This window comes from Oreochromis niloticus, linkage group LG7, assembly GCF_001858045.2.
Source record: "Oreochromis niloticus isolate F11D_XX linkage group LG7, O_niloticus_UMD_NMBU, whole genome shotgun sequence".
NCBI lineage: Eukaryota > Metazoa > Chordata > Actinopteri > Cichliformes > Cichlidae > Oreochromis > Oreochromis niloticus.
In genome coordinates, this window is record NC_031972.2 from 59,793,733 (window position 1) to 59,813,285 (window position 19,553).

The following is a 19,553-nucleotide window of genomic DNA, read 5'->3' on the forward strand; positions in this document are numbered from 1 at the left end:
GAAGGCAATAATTTACAAAATCCTAAAGCAGACCCAAAATAAGAAACTTAAACCTGCCTTGATTTATATATCACACCCATCATCCATCTCGAACTCTGACTGTCTGCCATATTAGAGTTCGTGCTCACAGCGAAGCAGAGCTTCATTTGATTTCCAGTACCTCAGACATATTGGCCAGAACAGATGGCTGTAATATTTACAGCCCACACAGATTATGTCAGTTTGGTCAGATTTCATTGTAAACACAGTAGATGAGCTTGTGTTCTAGCCTCCTGTAGTTTGTGTGCTGTTGCAATGATTGGTGAATTATATTGTATGAATGAGGAGCTCAAACAGAAACAGCTAGAATCAGCGTGGTACAGCAGATCAATTCAGCAGACAGGACTTAGAAGCAAAAAGAGGTATTGTTTTCAGACAACACGGATCATACGTTTATGAATTCCACTTCTGAAACCCAACTTAGTAGATGCCATGCACATTACAGATCCACTAATATTGGGACCGTGGTTCAGGGGGTTGGGAAGCTCTTGTAACCTGAAGGTTGCCGGTTCAATCCCCAGCTCTGTCTGTCTTGGTCGTTGTGTCCTTGGGCAAGACACTTCACCTACTGGTGATGGCCAGAGGGGCCGATGACGCGATATGGCAGCCTCGCTTCTGTCAGTCTGCCCCAGGGCAGCTGTGGCTACAACTGTAGCTTGCCTCCATCAGTGTGTGAATGTGAGAGTGAATGAATAGTGGAATTGTAAAGCGCTTTGAGGGTCTCAAAAAGCGCTATATAAATGCAATCCATTATTATTATTATTATTATTATTATTACATCCTCCTCTGTTCATGCACTCAGTCACACTATCTCAACTGATCCCCAGACAAAGTTGAGCCTTGAAAAACTGGAGATGATCCAGTATCTGTGCTTTCTGCAAAATATAAATTACTTAACATCTCATATCTTCTTTGATTGAACTACTTATTATTATAATCGCACCATAAGTACCGAACATATTCTAACCATGAAATTGGAAGACTCAAGGTTTGTGAAGGTGTTTTTAATTTAAATTATCAATAAATACTTGGACCTTTTAGCACCGTATATAATCCTTGCCTTGAAAACCTCCACATATTACTTTTTTCCAAAAGGATGTTGCGGTATTAAGAAGATTAGGGAAAGATACTGCTTATACTAACATAGCAACAAGGACGTGGAATGATTAGTCGAGTAGAAGGTAATGCATATTTATTACCTTTGCAGTGAGCATAGGGCATGGTGATGACATACTCCTCATCCCTGCTCAAGAACAGCAGCCGGGCTTTGCCATCTAGAATAGCTGAAAGAGAGTTACCTACAAAAGCAGGAAAACACAGAAATACGGGGTTATTAGTGCTTTTCATAGACTGGGCTTCATTGTGACGGTGTTCTTGCATGCCTTTTTATAACTGTACACATGTACTGAATCTGTACCAATCATCTGGCTGAGAGAAATGAATTAGATCCTGAAATATAAACTGTACCATAGAATTTGGACTTGGCCAGGATGCTTCCACTAATAGAAAATCCATCCTTCCTATTGCAGACATAAAAGGCAGAGATGGGTGGATGGTGCGACACCTGGCAGAGGACACAGAGAGAGAACGAAATCTGAGCAGCAGAGCGAGGCAAAAAAAATAGTCAGATACCCTCTGGCACTTATTAATTTTACACTTGCTGCATTTCACAGGTGTTTGCTCAGTGTGTTTGTCAAACTGTGCAAGATATTTCACACGAGACATGAATCATGTCCAGTTCTGGTACGCCACTTAGCTACGAGTCTGATTTAACCTGTTCAGCTATGTAGAAAGTGCAGCTGTTGGTCTCTGGATGGAGCCAGCAGCAGCGAAATGTCTCCCCCAGGATTGGATTGTAAGGTTTTTTCAGACCCTGTAAATGCAGACACACAGAGAAATGCTAGTGTTACTTTAAGCATCATCCAAAACAAAGAGGATTTCTTTCCCAGATTAAACATCAAGCTACTTTAATTTTTTGTTTTGCTACTGTTTAGCACAATTCTTAAGTAATAACATGATTCTGTCCAGTTTCACATAATAAGCATTATTATGGAGTGCAGCGCCACTTATCCAGAGAGCTACAACACACAGTTCTGTGAATGTTAGGCAATTACTCCAGCAGTGGAGCAAAGTTTGTGTTTTGGTAGCCTGATAATGAGAGCTTCTCAAGAATTTATCAGTCTACAGTTTCCCAAAATGAAAATGTGCTGAGCAATTCCAGATTAATCGACACACATTATCTGCTGGCTCAGATTCCCAGAAGCTCTGCTGCCACAGAGGAAATAAATTTCTAACCAGTGGGAATTGTCTCCTGACATTTTTACAGCGCAAATGGACCCTGAACAGAGACATTTGTCAAGCAGCCAAGAAATAAAGTGTTACTGAATATCATGTTAGATGATGGTGCGCCCACAAAACTAAAAACTGCTAACACTTAGAAAATCTTCCAGTGGTACTGGTAAAGCCACATGATAGAGGTTGTTGTGCAAATCTATAACTGAACAAAAAAAAAAAAGGACTGAAGCGTGCCCATTCAGACTTTAAAAATGTAGGAATCACTAAATATTTGAAGCTTTAGGTTTTTAGTGATTCTGCTCTGATTCATGGTGAAATGATATTTAAAAGATCACCAGCTTGTAGTATACAACATAATGCATTTCATTTAATAGTAGTGATGCACTGAAAAGCTTTCACATTACTTCTAAAAACAGGATGTCACTGTAGTCTCTAACAGGCACTGAATGGATGTGCATCTTGTAATCAGGTTTGTTATATAGTACAGCTAATGTGATAACAGAACTATACAAGCTTGTTTTGGAGAAAACGTATCTTACCTTGGGCTTCTTGTAAAAACCTGATAAGTACCACCTCAGCACCTGCTTGATCCGACCATATGCACTCTCTTCCAATGAGGCTCTGTTGTGAAGAAACAAAAAGACAATGTTATTAAGATTAAATAAATAAATAAGACATGCATACAATCTATAAATGCAAAACAAAACACAGAGTATCAAAAAGAATCATCCGATTTCAAAAGACTACATTTTTTGTAAGTAATGAAAATAGAAGAGTGGAGTAAATTTTAAAATACATGGCTAAATATAAAGCAAACACACCACTTTGCATGATGTGCACAATGAAGCAATAAAGCACCACAAAACCTGGTGTTCAATGTGTCTTCCTCCAGATGCACGGCACATGTCTATACTATAGTCAAACTCGGCCCATACTTTTGCAAGTATGTCTGGAATGACTGGAGCCACTGCTGCTGTTATGCGTTATGCTACCTGCAGCCACTGCTGCTGTTATGCTACCTGCAGCCACAGCAGCCACTGCTGCTGTTATGCTACCTGCAGCCACTGCTGCTGTTATGCTACCTACCTCCATGAAACTCATGCTTGTTCTAACAGTATGTGTTTTGATCATTATAGTTGAACAGCTGCAGAATTAAAGCACTTTGAAATCAGGTGATTCTTTGTGATACACCCTGTATATTCTTAAGTGAAATCACTAAGATTTACTGACTGTGAGAGCAGATCTGCATGATAGTAGTAGTCAGACAGCTTGTCCAGGAAGGAGCGCGGCTCCAGGATAAAGGTTGGAAGCACCACCTTAGACAGGTCCATGCCTGGCCGCAGCTGCTTCAGCAAGCTCCAGATCAGGCCCTTGTTTTCCTCTGATACAGTCTCCACCTGGGATGCCTCGCCAGCCTAAAGGAACATGCACAGAGGGCAGGTAGTTGTGCGTAAGTAACATTAGAAAAGTAATCAGGATGGCAAACATAACTGCAAGGCAAACATAACAATCAGCCTCACCTCAGCCATCTCCTCTGTGCTCTGCTCTACATATGCTGTGGCCTGCGGCCCAGGGGACAGCTCATCTGATTGGTCCACATCGCTCTCCTCCGTCAGTCTTCCACCGTTCTCATTGGCTGCAGCGTCCCAGTCGTCATGAGCCTCGCGCTCCGATTTATCTGAAAAGCCGTCATGCTCCATGTGGTGATTTCCCAGCAGCACTGTGTCATTCAACCTAGTGAAAAGATAAGCAAACAGGTTACAACTACATTAATAATAATGATAAGCAGCCATTTTATCGCTGCTGTATGCCGTGCTCTTGAATAGCCCTTGCAGAGGAGAAATCTGATAGTTTCTCACTGGCTTGATCTTTCACTTGTGCATTATGATGCATAAGATCAAGTGACTTTTCAAAAGTCACTTGAGCCAAAGTTTTGATGACTGCCTTGCTAGTGGAGCAGTCTCTAAAGAACAAGAAATTACCTGCCAAGAACATTACAGCTCTAAATGGCTTTGAACTGATGTTCTCTTGTATCCTCCTCACAGTTATGATGAGTACGTCTGCTACTTTAGAGAGTATGGATGTTAATATCTTTGTTGACCTCGAGGGTTGATAGGACAGCCAGATTACAAACCCTCACATCCACATATCCCACCAATTAAACATTGGGTTTGAATTTACGTGGCTACAATAAAGATGCACAAACAAGTTAATATATAAACATGCAAGTATTGTATATACAGACAATACTCTGAATATTTGAGCAGTTCAACTACTTGTAGGCTCTGTGCTCCAGCACTTTCATTTTAAAACAACAATGGATAGTAAAGCACCACTGCAAATGAAACACGTGCATTTTAACAGCATGCACAAATTTTAAGGGCCCAAAAGTAATTGGACAATCGGCTACTAAGTATTTGTCAGCACACAAGTTTTTAGACTCACTGGGGTTTTGCCAACATGATCATTTACAAACATGTAAATCAGCAGCACTCAGTTCTATGGCACACCTGCGCTGACTTTTTTATTGCTGTCAGCAGCAACAGGATGAGGGATGAAGTATACAGGAGATTTGTGTGTCCTCGGATTCACATGGAAAAAACAGAGAAACAAACAAACAAACAAAAAAATCCACATTATACAGCATTTTATTATCCACGTGATGATGCATAATATTCGCCTCACTCTCAATCAACTGATCCATTTCACTTACTGAGAACCAGATACAAGCAAAAATCCCACATCAAGAAAGACAGATTCTGCTGGTGACTAAGATTGAAGACTTCACACCATCACCGACTACATCATTCCCCCCAAGAGAACTCATTTGACTGGTTTTTAAGGGTTGAGGACTACATTTTCCCCACAGTGAAAATCAGTCACAGAACTTGTACAACAAAAACAACATACAACTATCCAAACACATATGGTCTGTGCAGCAAATGCTTACACTAACCCAAAAATAAACTCGAGAAAATAATTATCTTAAACTTCATGTTGTGCTGAGTATGTGTTTTCAAGCTGTGTGATTTTGCAATCTGCAATAAAAAGGCCCAGACCTCAGACCTGCTATCCCTTAATCAGAAAAAAGGGAACAAAATATGGAAAAAGAAAAAGAAGAAAGTCATACATCAGCTTGTGAACTGTCAAAGAAGGAATGAGGAAGAAGTGAGAGTGAGGGGCGGGAGGGAGAGATTTATGAGGTTGGTAGCTAAAGAGGAACAACCTACAGCCATTTTACAATTCAGACAGTGGAAGTCTGTGGAGAGAGACTGCAGAGTCCTAAATCATGCAAAATCAATGCCGACAATTTCCAAAGCTTGGTTTCCTAACAAACACGAGCAACTGTTGGGACAGTGGAAAATAACTGCATTGTGCTGCAAGCTTCCACAAGAACATACAGTATTAGGATTGTGGTCACAGCATACAGGGAAATAGCCTGTCCAACAACAAAGATAGTTACATGTTCAAAATGCCCCAGGGTTTGCCAAACCTGAACAGTCACATTCCAGCTAACGTTAACGTTACTTATTAATCCAAACACACCCAAAGGCAGCTTTCCTTACCTCAAAGTCTTAAAACATACAGACAAACTCTTCCTCAAGGATCAAAACACCACCAGTAAATCCAATCACAGATGCAGCCTGTCCTTGTCTCCTCTCCTGTGTGCGTGTGTGAATGTTTTCACTCTACTCCCTAAAAGAAAAAAAGGTGACGCTCTGTTTCTTCGATTCTGGCAAACCTGCTTCCTGAATGCGTGTGCGCTCGTGTGTGTGTGTGCATACGTGTGTCTGTGTGCATGCCTGCAATGGCTGTGCTGCTACCGTCTCTGTCTGGGTGGTGTACGGCTCATATTGTGCTCCATCTTCCTGCTCCTCTGTCAGTCATGTGACTGGTTGGGCTTTTGTGATTGGATGGGAGAGGAAATGGAGAGGAGGTAATGCTGGGATGGATGTCCGGAGGGAGGAGGTAAGAGGAAGGGGAGGTGTGAGGAGGAATGAGGCTTCTAATGTTGGATGTAAACCGTACTAAAACAGATCAGAATGAGGGCTACATGACCAAATAAACACACTTGGAGCACATATTTATACTGCAAATAGGATTTCAGCGGCAAACAGGACACCTTATGATTTCAGCTATTGATAAACTTCATACAAAGCCCCAACTGAGCTTTCTTGTTTCACAGCAAATACTCAAAGTTTTATACTGATTACGCTCTATTGTGTGTAAGCTGTGAAATTAAGCCTATCAAGTCCAATGACTGTTTTTCATAGACATTGGTCAAGTCTCAGAGTGCCTAATAAGCATACTCTGACAACATAAATGGGAAATGGAAGGCATTTCCCACAATCCTCATTCTATCCTTCCCTTTTCCCCATTATACCCAGATCTCAGTAAAACACATTTTTTTAACCACTTTCACAAGGTCAGACTGTATCCACTCACACGAGCAAAATGCCAAAACTTTGCAGAATCCATTTTTCCAGCTTTATAAAGGCTGATAACATTTGAGTCACAAAGAAGGGCACAATCAGGACATGCTCAACAGAATCTGACATGTCGCAACAGAAAACGCAAGGGTGGACTAATGATGGCTGTATGCCATCATACCCTGCTATTGTGCATGCTAGTAATGAGCCAGAATTATCGTTATTAGTCGTGCCCACACTTTTCCTATGGCACAATGCTCTGCTTTCTAAGCAAAATCTACTCTGAATGCAGAGACTGCCACCAACAAAAATACATTTCTATTTTTTAAAATATAGCTTACACAACAGTTGAAGTCTATGTAATTTTTTTATTTTTTGGTTCTGGAAACTGCTTGGTTATGATTCAATGATGATTTAAAAATAAACTGTCCCTAACATTATGAAGTTAGTCAACGTTGGATTCAGCAATAATGTCTCCAGAGAATCCATGTTTCTTCATCCACTGTTCTGAGCTGACCACCAGAAAGCACAGAGGCTGTATGTGACACAGCATGGAAAAAGCCAGCCAAAGAGGGAGACCGCAAATCCCAGCTGTGCACACAAACAGCCAAGCAATGACACATCGACCAGTCTCTCCAATATTTCCAGTCTCTTCACTGCCTGCAAGTAGCTCTGAAAACTATGTCTGAAAAATGTAGCTTATTAAACAGTTTGATTCAAAAACTAAACACTAAACTAAACAGAGCACTATTTTGCCCCAGGTCCTAGTCCAGCAAACCTCTTATCTATAAGGTGAGATCCTGCCCTCAGTTCAGCCAAGCATACCCGGGGGTGCTATTCAGCCAGTGAAATTTGCCCCTTAGTGATTCTACCGACTTTTCTATCTTGAGCCCATGGCGATAATGGTGTATGAATTGTGATGAATCTATGGTTTCTTATAGCCTAGCAGAGTTTTTAAATAAGAAGCTTGATCACATACAAGTGCACTAAAAGTGACTTTTTCCCTAGTTGCATTACAAAACTACAATAATTTAAAGAACAGACACAGTTTGATATCTCCTAGTTAAAAATGTATAGAGAATAAATAAAATAGATAAATAAAATCTGGATTTGACGTTCTTGGGCTTTAGCCTGAATTTCACATGCTGCATCACATAAGTGAGAGTACCATGGGAATTTCTGACAGTGATATGAAAAAAAAAAAATGGGGCAAATGGTCAATAATCAGAATCAGGATCAGAATACTTTATTAATGCCTAAGGAAATTATGTAAAGCGTGAATACAGGAATCATTGATAATCCAATAACAACAAATTATAAAAGAAAGACTCAAATCAATCATATGTCCGTGGATCTAGCTGTGTGAACTTATGACTTACTGCAGCAGCTCTGTATCAGTGAGTGCCGTGGACTGCAGCAGGTGCAGTATATGGGAGGACTCTGAAGTCGTGCTGATATCTCCTTCTTTCCCAGCTTTGGCCGTCAGCTTGTAGAGGCTGGAGCAGCTTAGAGCCAGCTCCAGGGCATCCATCCAACACCGACCTGGAGAGCAGATTTTTTTTTTTTAAGGGGAAGAAGGGTTGATCGGTTTGGTTGCATATATAGTTTCATCAAACATGCAAGAAGCTGCACCTTCTGAAGCCTCACCATCAGACTCAGATGCAGCTCTGAAGATCAGGTAGTTACTGGGTAGAGGCTGCGTGATGGAGCCAACGTTCTCTCCTTTGGGACCCTGAGGATATGGATCAAACACTGACTCACGCTTCATGTTGTGTATTCATGTTGCACCAATTGAAACAAATGGCTCTCTCAAGGGCCATGAGAATTATGCAGCACTAAACGAGATAATTATCATTTAGAAATAACATTTATGGCGAGAAAAAAAAGAAGACAGCCAGTTTCTTTTTAATACAACCACTAGGTGTCATCCAAGACAGATTTTTTTTTTCCTCGCACACAGTAAAATGAAATAAAATTATTACTACACAAACAAAAATAAAATCAGATTTAGCTGTCTAAATACACAAAATATTAAATTGTCCTAATGCTGAGTGAACATGTCAATTAAAATCTAATGTGTTTTTGATTACATAATTTTAATTGGACTGAATAAACCTACAAATATGCCTGACCTTGACAGCCCAGATTGATTTATCCAGTGGATGGTACAGCTTGAAGCAAAAGCCGTCCTTCTTGGAGGGTCTCTCGATCAGCTTGCATGCACTGAGCAGGATTGTACCCACCCAGTGATCTGTTTTGGGGGTCTTATAGATCAGAAGAACTCCAGGCTTCAAGGCACACCACAGTCTGGTCCAACTTTTTAAAGAGCCACGGATCTAAAGAAGCATGAGGGATGAGAGTGGAAGCAATTTAGAGTACAACTAAATAAAGTAAAGAAAATGAAATATGTTAATTCACAACTGCAGCATATTAAATATTAAGAGCATTAAAAAGTAAGAGGGAAACTGGGAAGTCGATATGTAATGACATCAGTGTAACATCAAGGTTATTATTATCCTGGCCGTTATTGCAATAGTCTCACACCTTTAACCAGTTGGACATGATGATGACGCTGGGGTCCTTAAGTGCAGTGGACAGTTCTTTAGCTGCTCGCTTCTTCTCTTGCCTATAATTCTGCTTTTGGACCTTTAGAAGATTATGAAAACAACAGAAACAATAATGAATGATCAGAACTGAACAAAAGACTGATATCAAAGTTTTAACACTAGGTGGAAGCAGAGTCAAACTAACTCTAGCGTTCAACGTTCAAAGACTTAACATAAAAGGTATGCATTTAAATATTTGAATACTGCAATGTGTAAAATGAGCATGCAAATGAGTCAACACAGCTGTTGACCATCTCAGGCAAGGATGTGACCTCTACCTTGAGAGACTCCTTCCGGGCCAGCTTCTCGGTGGGGGAGGGGCAGTCCTTCTCAACACCATTAAACATCCTGGACTCAGACTGGAGGCGGGAGTTAAGACAGAAAGGAAAGAAAGACTTAAAGGATGGACAAATAATCCTGTTGGGAGGGATTTTAGTTTACATAAATTTGTGGTTAATAAAAGCTTAAATGACCTTATTTGTTTTAATTGGGAACGACCCAATATTTCATTGTTTTCAAAGGCTTGTAAAGAGGGGTGGGTGTCCCTTTCAATCAGCAAGGAAACTTGGCAGGCAGTCATTTGTGGTGCTGTGACCACACACCCACTAACCTCCTTGGTTAAACAACAAAGGGTGTACTGAAGTAAACAGAGATTAGAATCACAGTGGTAAGTAATTTGCAATTTCACTGTGATGTGCAGTTACTTAACCACTTGTTCTTTATGCACTAACCCAATATTATCATCGGGCCCACACAGTCATTCTGTACCATCCAAAGAGAAAGCCATTTTTCAAATGTGGTACACAACGACAATCCAGGGTAAATGACAACATGCGAGGGTAAGGCTACTCTCAGTATTTTGGGGTGACTTCAGGGTGGGAGACGCAGCTGCGCATGTGAATTATTGCACATATAAATAGGCAATCTTGCAAGACGAGGCAAAGCGACATGAGGAGAGGAGACGAGACAGGACTATTACCCACTGCCACTGGAAACGTTTATTTACCACTCCTAATTCATATTTATACGGACGGAGACAGATAGGATAGTTAGCACTAATACAACATAAACAGCACCAGGGCAAAATAGGTCTGGGAGTCAAATACATGGCTCGTGGTCCTAAGGACACAGTTCCCACCACTGGCCTGAGATTTCAAATCCCTCAGTTTTATATTTATTCTTGTTTTGTTGGTGCTGTTTAAACACAATGTAAAATTTTCACTTCCTTCTATATTTTTTAGTGACCCATTTGTTAACCCCCCCCCACCCGAAACTAAGCCTCAACAACTGCTGGATTTCCCTACAATAAAATTCTCACAGATGTCTCATTCTGCTACTACTATGAGCAATCAGAGAGAACTAGTCATCACAAAAGGCAACAATGTGCTCTCACCCAATGAGACATTAATAGTCAACTGTTGAGGACCTGCCCAATCAGGAACTGAGTTCTTACCTTGCTGCCTGGTGATAAGACAGGACTAAGTTCATTACTCAGCATGGAGAGACCGTTCCTGTCTGTCTCACTGCCTGGTGGGAACCCACAACACACAGTCACATATAAATGAAAAAAACTTGCTGACAAACAATTAAAGCATGGCAGTGCACAAAGCAGTTAAGAAGGAGCAGCTGAGGTTTGCTGATTAATATGGCATAAGTATGTTTCACCACAGCGCACCATACTTTCCCAGATACTGGAATCCACTATTTCACAAAATATCACGTTTTGTCACACATCTTGGCCTTGTACCTGGGCTGAGGTTGTAGAAGTCGTTGTCTCCTCCATAAGAGAGGTTCCGGGTGAGGGTGCGGGGATCAATTTTGGGCGGGGAGGTGGCACTGGGGCACAGCGAATACCTCCGATGAAACAAATTCTCCTCCTTCATCCTGGCGGCCTGCTTCTCCTCTGCAGGGGAGAGACGCAAAAAAGAAAGAATGGAGACAAGGGAGATGTAAAAGGGAAGGAAGAAAAAGATAAAGAAAGAAATCTGTAGTTGGAACAAAAGAGAACTTTCAAGTTCTGAGCCTGCATGCATTAGTTCAACCAATATTTTCATTTACCGATAGTGAAATATCCTATCTTTACAGATCCCCCTCTTTTGAATCTGATCTTCAACCCGTTTCACTGACTCTCAAACTCCATATTTATTCACTTCTTCTCTCTGTCTATGTCAATCCATAAGAGCCCCCACCCTTTCACTTGTCTCCTACACTAACAAAGACCTACTGTACGAGGACATGTAAGGCTGTTCACATAATGGCACTGTGCATGGCAGTGACAAGCAGTTCACACTGTGTATTGTCAGAGTAAATGACAGATGGAAGCCTCAAGAAAGTTCAGTTAGTCTGACCACAGACATCTACTGTGTCCAGCCACACAAACACTATTCTTATTGTCCCCATTTCAAAAACACAGCTTCATCAGTCCTTCCCTACATATCCACAAAGAATTATCTTCTAAACAGTTGCACATTTCCACCCACAAAAAGGGACAAATGCAGCAACTGCACATGTGTACAGGATCAAGCTGTAGCTCTGCAGCTTCAAGCCGTTGTTGTGCTGTTGTTAATTTATAGCAGTGAGTGGATGAGTCATACTTATAGACCACCTAGCCCACATAAAGAAAAAAAAACACACACAGACACAGACACAGACACACACACACACACACACACACACACACAAGAATCTATACGGGTGTACACATGCTGTATGCATGCGCCTGTTTTCGCCACCACTGAGCTCAGAAACGATTGACAAGTTGCAAACTATTCTTAGCACGTTATTAACGACTGCTGAGGGTCACAGCAGTTTCCAGAAAGATCGTTATACTCAGCCAAATAGATGTCGAGCTGATCGTAGCAAATCAGAGCGGACTGTAAAACAGGCAGAGCGGAACCACCTGGGTCTGTCTGAACAGCTACACTCTGTCCCACTCAGATCAATATAATCCCATTCATTTTCTCTCAGTATGCAAACACATACAGTAGACTCCCCACCTACATAGCGGTCTCGCCTACAAGCCTCCAATTACAACACTGAAGAACAACGGATTATATAAAATTCATTCAAAGAATGTTTTCACAGACTGATTCATCTTTAACTCTCCCACATTATTCCACTGTGATTAGACAGATGCAGGTGCAGCAGGAGAAAATGTACATATAGGTATTACAGACTCCACCGATTCACCTGAATCTATAGAAATTAGTAAAACTGGAAATTACATTAAGTGCTGGAGAACTACTTGAGGACCTCCCGCTACAAGTGCATTCTCGCACATATTAAAAATACAAAAGCATTCACATCAGTGTGCTCGTCAAACCACTCCCTACTTCCCTCTATTCTGCACCACTGACTCATTCCTTCAACCTCTTGACTCCCTGCTGCTTTCTAATCATGCAATCTCTTCTACTCACTTTTTCCCCCCACCTTTGCATCATCGTTCTTTCAAAAAAGCAGCTATGAATGAGCAAGACATGACACAGAAGAAGATAAATTCAACAAGGAGCTTTTTTTTGTCCTTGTGGGTCAGAGCTATAAATAGCTAATGTTTTGCTGCAGTGCATGCGTGCATATGTAGTACACCGCTGAACCCTGAGTGGGGTGCAGACTGCATGGAAAAGAGCTTGAAGCTTGAGCATTACACAACAGCAAAACACAATGGCCTGCCAAGCTGCATGGTGACGGACACACACACAGAATTAATACCACTTACAGTACATGCCCCGAGTCAGACTAATATGTAGGCAGACATGAATACTAACAGGACAAACCAATCGCAGCTAGCTCTCACTGTTGCAGGGAAGGATTAGTTAGGAAAAAGACTTGAGTATGAGGACAGTGGCAGAGCAGACGGAGCATGGGTGTGGCATCCTTGCATGCATAATGTGTTTGTTCATGTCACCCTGTCAGTGAAGCATATATGAGACAGTAGTACTAATGTGTGTTTCTTGAATGACGCAAGTTTAAAAAAAAGAAAAGAAGAAGAACAGAGGGAGAGAGAGAGAGAGAGAGAGTGTGTGGCTACGCATACGTGACTGCATGCGCGCCTGCCTTGCTGCTGCAAACTGAAGGGAGGATTACATCTGCACATGATGTAGTGCCAAAGGAGAGATAAAAGGCTCCTCTCCAACAAGCGACACCAGCACTAGTGCCAAGGCACTGTGAATTACACAAAACACCCAAATAAGTTAGGAAAAGCATTCTTTTCATTCACTTGTATAAAAAGACACAAATGTATCGAACCAAAACACTGACCGTATTTATTCTTTAGAAGGTTCCAGTAAGGGCCAGCATATGACCTCTCAGACCCCTTTAAGACACTCTGAACACAGCAGGAATCAAAGCATTTATAGTTGTTCTGAGAAGCAGCTGGAACGAGGCTAGTGAAGTTGGAGTATTCTTCAAAGGGCATTTATACAATACTAATAATCACTGATATGAGCTGGGGTTCTCAAGTTACTTCTGGCATGATGACAAAAGTTTACAGAACACATATCAAAACTTCTTTCAATAACAATTTTAAAAACACTGAAGGAAATTATTACTAAATTCCCTATAAAAAATAAGTCTGTGAAGGTTCTCAGTCATCCAGGTCATCGTAGTCAAAGATTTAGATAATCTGGGACTCTCGGCCATTTGACCTTAGAACTGAAGAAGCTTCTCGGATGAGAGGTGAAACGTCTTCAAGCAACTCAAAGAAGTCCAGACGCTTTTCTTTGCAAACTCCTTTGACTATAAAAAATAACAACAAACAAACAAGTGCATTGGGTAGATCTGCCCACAGCCTTCTCAGTGGAAAGAGAGAATGCAAGTTTTTTTTTGGTTTTTCTTTTGGGGGTTTTTTTGTGCGTACACACACACACACACACACACACACACACACACACACACACACACACACACACACACACACACACACACTAGGGTTGCCATTTACACTGAATGCTCGTTTTATTTTACAGTAAGCTTACCCACTGCTTGTGCACTTCCCTAGTCCACTTCTCTATTCTCATTTCACTTATTTTTTCCTCTTTAGTCAACAGGTTGGTATACTTACAAAAAAAAAATCCATGTGAAAACACACAGACCAAATAAACACCCTCCCAAATGTAACTGAAAAGAATCAAAGGAAGAAAAAAATCCATTAGTCTGGTTAATGTGCACTTGCTGCATTTCAGCACAAAATGCTGAGCTGTGATTGACACGCGGGCCAGTTTCCCCTTGCCCTTCAGAAGTACTAATGCCACAAAAATATAAGTGTTGCTCACACTGATACAGTATTTCAGAGACAACAGACAAAATGTCACAGGACCACAACCCATGAGAATACAAAGGCAAAGGGTTTTCTTCACGCTTAGCCAGTTCTAACCCTTGACTGACCTTCGTTATACTTGAACACAGCACGCAACTCACCTCTTGACACTCACCGCACACAACGCAAAGTTTGCCAGGCTAGGCTAACATGAGGTTCAGTTATCACAAATGCTACACAGGTGCTAGACTAATATTTACACACTAATATCAACATCTTGTGGAAAAGATAAGAGTAAGGCAACAGCACCAGGCCAGTCAATGACACATATTCCAGTGTCATACATTAACCTTAAACTAAGAGAAGGACAGATTAAAAGAAAAAAACAACAACAGAAGAGTCTGACCCACAGTTACCTTGTTGAGATGAAAGCGTTTGACTTGCCGTCACATGAGGCCTGTTTGTTTTTAGTAATCATGGCTGGGAAGGCAGGGGAGTGGAACACGTATACATGTTCTAACCTGTATGTTATTAATTTGCTCGACTGATCTAACAACCATGAATCGCACATAGGAGTCTCAATGCGCTCACACAATACATTTTCAGAAATTATCTGCTCGGTTTTCCAGTAGCCACACGCTTTGTTTTTTAAGTGACAAGAGATCCTGTAACTTACTGCAGTTTGAGAGAAATTGTAAAGTTTAACTTCTTTTATTATGAACACATTATTCTTCAGTTAAGAAAGTTACTCAGTTGTCATTCTTAGAAAGAAAACCAGAACTGGCAAAACACCTGTATTGGTAGGTCACACTTTGGAAAAAAAAACTGGAACTCAGAATCAGCCAAGAAAATTGCAATTGGTCCAAGCTCTAGTTTACTGCATGTTAAAAAAAAGAATAAACATTCCCTGAGATAGACTGGTGACGTGTGCAGGATGTAACATACCTTTTGAATATGACAACTGGGATAGGCTCCAGTGTCCTGTGACTCAGAACAAACAGAAGTTAAGAAAGTGCATGGATGGATGAATGCAAATACTTCTTGGATAGATTCAGCTTCTGCCAGCTACACTGAGAAGTGCATGTCACCAGACACAGAGATACACCTTAAATTTCACAACTTAGGAGTGGCCAGTCAACAACATTAGCAGTAAACGGTCCATTATTAGAGAAGGAAAAATGTTTCTGGAATTAAAAAAATGAAATAGCCAAAATTCAACACAGACACATACAACAGTGTTTCGGCCCACTGATGAAGGACACTGTGGAATGGCGTTCTTTTAGCTGTGTTCAGATTAAAAACAAGGCTTCTATTTTGGTCCATATAACTTCCAGTAATCTTAAATTGCATTCCAACACCTCAACACACATTGGCCCTGCTATGTGCCAGAGCCTCAAAATGCAGAAAGCCAGCATCAAACCAGCTGTTCTTAATACGATGGCACAGATTAAGTCCATACACTCCCCCATCTTTCCATTGCTCTTCCATCCTCCCTTCACTGCCCCCAGCCATGTTAACCCTCATTTTCCTGTAACGACTGGATGACCACATGACCTAGATATATGAGCCGAACATAACATGCATTGACCTTTTTTTTCTTTTACTCCTGCTTAGGGACTGCTCAAAAAGTTTATATTCCTATTATTTGAAAAAAATATGCATAATTTCTCATCCTCAGCCACATCACGTGGAAAAAAAACACTGCTTAAAAACCAAGTCATAAAAGATGGCGAGGTAGAAGGTCACATTTTGTCCAAATTCATTCTGCATTTTCAACAAAAGTGAGAAGAAAAAGTTATAAAAAAACCCCCTCCTTAAATGTTGAAAAGCTTAGATTTAAAAGCGCTCTGTAATTTCCATCCTTAACTACAAGCTGACCCAGATATTTCAGCATCAGTCAAGCATGTTTAAAAAAAAATATGGTCAGTGGTCAAAAGCTTCACCAACCTTTAGAACTGCTTCCTGAATACAAAACACAAGGGTGCCTTAGAAACTGCTGATAACTACACACCGACTCTTTAAACAAACAATTGTAGCTATTGTGTTTAACAGCACACGAGTAAGGTAGAACTACTGCAGGTCTTCTGTCACTGTAGGAAACAAACAGAGACAGTCTAATTTTGTAACTGTGGGAGGATGTGTGGTTTAGTGTTCTATTCTGAGTGTTGTGGGGGTGCTGGCATATTTTAAGGAACTGAAATGGAGAAAATGCCTCCCAACCAGATTTCCCATCTGATCTTACCTTAAATAGGAAAGTCCACTTCGGTCTATAAAAGACTGGGGTGGTCCCTACCCTACTTTATGCAGCAAGGTCAACAGCTGCACCCTATGGTAGTATTTTATGTGCTCATATTATTCTTCCCGATCACTTCAGTTTATGTTAAGGTCGGAAAACCTATCAAATATTATAAGTTATTTCCCTGGCCTGCTAAGAAGGGCTAAGGATTTGCCAGTTAGTCAAAGAGTTTCAAATGTCCCCGGTGCTTCAGGTTGGACTGGCAGAAGATCAAACCTTCCATGATAAACACAATTTAGAACAGAGGCTTCTGTCATGAAGGAGTAAATGAGACCAGGAGTCCCTACAAAGGGGGTGGGAGCAAACCTCAGAGACTTAAGAAAGATTAACCCAATAGATTTATCTGTAATTTGAACCAGTTTTTTGGTTTAATCAAAACAACTACAGATTCAAAACATATTCAGTGTGAAAAGTCAGACTCGGGTCAACAGTCGCTTTCCAAATTTCCATTCTTTTCACAGACATATTATTCTATAGAAAAATTTAACCTCTACCGACCTCTACCTTTTAAAAAAACGAGTAAATTAACCCTGTCTTCTTGTTGCTTAGTGTGTATGTGTGTGCATGCACGTTGCATGCATGTTTTTAACATGACTGATTAAAAAATAAATACATTAAAAAAATTATAATCACAATAATTCAAAGAAACGAGGTATCTAGAGAACACTAACTAGCAGTTATTTATTCTCAGAAACTCCAGACTGACATTATGCAAAAACAATTGCAGCTTTTGTTTTTGCTTTTACAGAATAAGTCTGACTAAGAAAGCAGGCCCCAAGACAACACACTGAAGCCATGTTTGACCTGGCAGACAGATCAAGCCAGCTGGCTCCATATACGCTGGATCCAGGCCAGGGGATGCAGTGTGTGAGAACTAGCCTTAGGCCAGCCTAGCCAGACTGAGTTGATGGAGAAAAAAAAAAAGTGGACATCAACAAGCATGCAAACATACATGGACATGCGCATGTAAAGAAAGAGCCTAGCTTACTATTCCAACTGTCAGACAACCTCAATAATTGACTGTGACATGCTGCAGTCTTGTCTTTGATTTGTTCTGACACGCTCTCCCTTGCTTTCTTTTTTCTGATGTTCCTCCTCTTGAAGCTCATGTACAATGCTGCTTTAGCATGATTAAGGATGTTGTTGGAGATGGTGAGACTAACCTGACATGTTAATGGATCTGAAAGTATGTGAAAATTAACATCTGCAGATTGACACCTCAATAAGGTACGTGCCCCAGCACATACAACACAAACACACTAACAAAATAACTCAAACATTAAGGCCGACTAGGAGAGAAGCCATGTGCAAAGATGATGAAGATTTATTTTAAAGAAGGAAGCAATCATGTAGCATTTTAGAACAGCTAAAAAGGTTCACTTCAAGCCCTCTTTAAGTAGTGTTTAAGTTTTACCGCCTTATGTACAAATCCTTCTGTTCAATCTCATGCCATTTACTTTCTGCTGTTTGTAAACACCGAACTTTCACTCATCATACTGTATGCAAAACTAGTACATTTATTTTAAGTCTTCTGTGTGTGACCTATTAAAAAAAATATAAAGATAACTAAAGTGAGAACTGCGACTCCACATCGTAAATGTCCAACATGGGATTGCATTGGTAATCCACAGATGCTATTTGTATTACCTGTGCCTATGTGCTATAGCTGTGTGTGCTGTCGCCATATGGCAGTGTGCATATGGAACTGGTAATATGTGCTACTTTTGTTGTCTGTGCTGGTGTTGCTACTTTAGCTTGGCCCGTGCTACAGAGAACATCTTTTTAAGTCATAATAGACAAAGAATCTTTCATCGAGTCAATTAACACTTAATTTCCCCAAACCCCTCTCAGAATAGCCATCAAAGTTCAACAATGAATCCTGCATAGTTGAGCTGCTAACATTAAACCTGGTGGGTGATGTTTTCACTCACTGGGAAGATTTGCTTAGGGGAGATACTGTACTGTACTTTACCAGCCTTTGCTAGCAAGATCCATTTCAGGACGATACAATGCCAGACTATGTCTGGGAAGAAGATGTGTCAACAGCAATTTACTTTGAAACTACAGGACCAACCCCAGTTTTAACTGTCCTGATGCCTTAAGATGGAATGCAAAGCCCAAATGCTTTGTTTTTTCTCCCTTTCTAATAAAGCTGGGCCAAATGAGTGAAGTGAAACGATGCTGAGTGTTCTTTACCTTGTTGCTAAAGGAGGGATGTCAAACTCATTTTACATCTTTGATCTTAAGTGGTCCAGATCAGCGAAATTCTTCTTTCTGTCAATATCAGTAAGTAAGCTTAATCCCTGAGATATTTTTTGTTTATTATTTAACCTTATATCTCAGTTTTCAACCTAATATAGAAACTGCTGTATTTTTTTTTTTGGAAGAAATATGTCAGCACAACTCTTTGGGCTTAAATGTTGACTGTAATATAATTATAAAGCATGAAGTTTTTGTTAATTCACAGAAATAGGCTTTTTAAAAAGTTTTGACCCATTGTAATAAAGATACATTTTTATAGTTGATATTTTTTTCCTGTCATTTAATCTATTACTAAATTCCTTTGGTGTAGTTTAAACAGTCATGGGGAGAGATTTTTAATTGTAGAGACTGAGCAAGGCCAATTCCACCCC

At 40.5% G+C, this 19,553-nt stretch overlaps 1 protein-coding gene across 6 annotated transcripts in view; it reads right to left on the minus strand.

Moving 5' to 3' along the window:
- osbpl5 (oxysterol binding protein-like 5) overlaps positions 1-19,553 on the minus strand; it is a 47,859-nt gene that overhangs the window by 8,945 nt on the left and 19,361 nt on the right. For 2 of the 6 annotated variants that reach the window (XM_019361849.2, XM_005466085.4), the window contains 13 exons: positions 11,118-11,273; positions 10,824-10,897; positions 9,649-9,729; positions 9,309-9,410; positions 8,897-9,100; positions 8,412-8,496; positions 8,144-8,306; positions 3,855-4,068; positions 3,565-3,749; positions 2,874-2,955; positions 1,814-1,912; positions 1,507-1,603; positions 1,239-1,337 (listed from right to left, as the gene is read on the minus strand). In XM_019361849.2, the coding sequence (XP_019217394.1) occupies positions 1,239-1,337; positions 1,507-1,603; positions 1,814-1,912; positions 2,874-2,955; positions 3,565-3,749; positions 3,855-4,068; positions 8,144-8,306; positions 8,412-8,496; positions 8,897-9,100; positions 9,309-9,410; positions 9,649-9,729; positions 10,824-10,897; positions 11,118-11,253 (1,621 nt within the window). In that variant the 5' untranslated portion in view covers positions 11,254-11,273. Of the gene's footprint in view, positions 1-1,238; positions 1,338-1,506; positions 1,604-1,813; positions 1,913-2,873; positions 2,956-3,564; positions 3,750-3,854; positions 4,069-8,143; positions 8,307-8,411; positions 8,497-8,896; positions 9,101-9,308; positions 9,411-9,648; positions 9,730-10,823; positions 10,898-11,117; positions 11,274-11,428; positions 11,566-19,553 lie in introns of those variants that run through there. The other 4 variants (XM_003460145.5, XM_025909487.1, XM_025909486.1 and 1 more) reach the window with 4 other exon arrangements.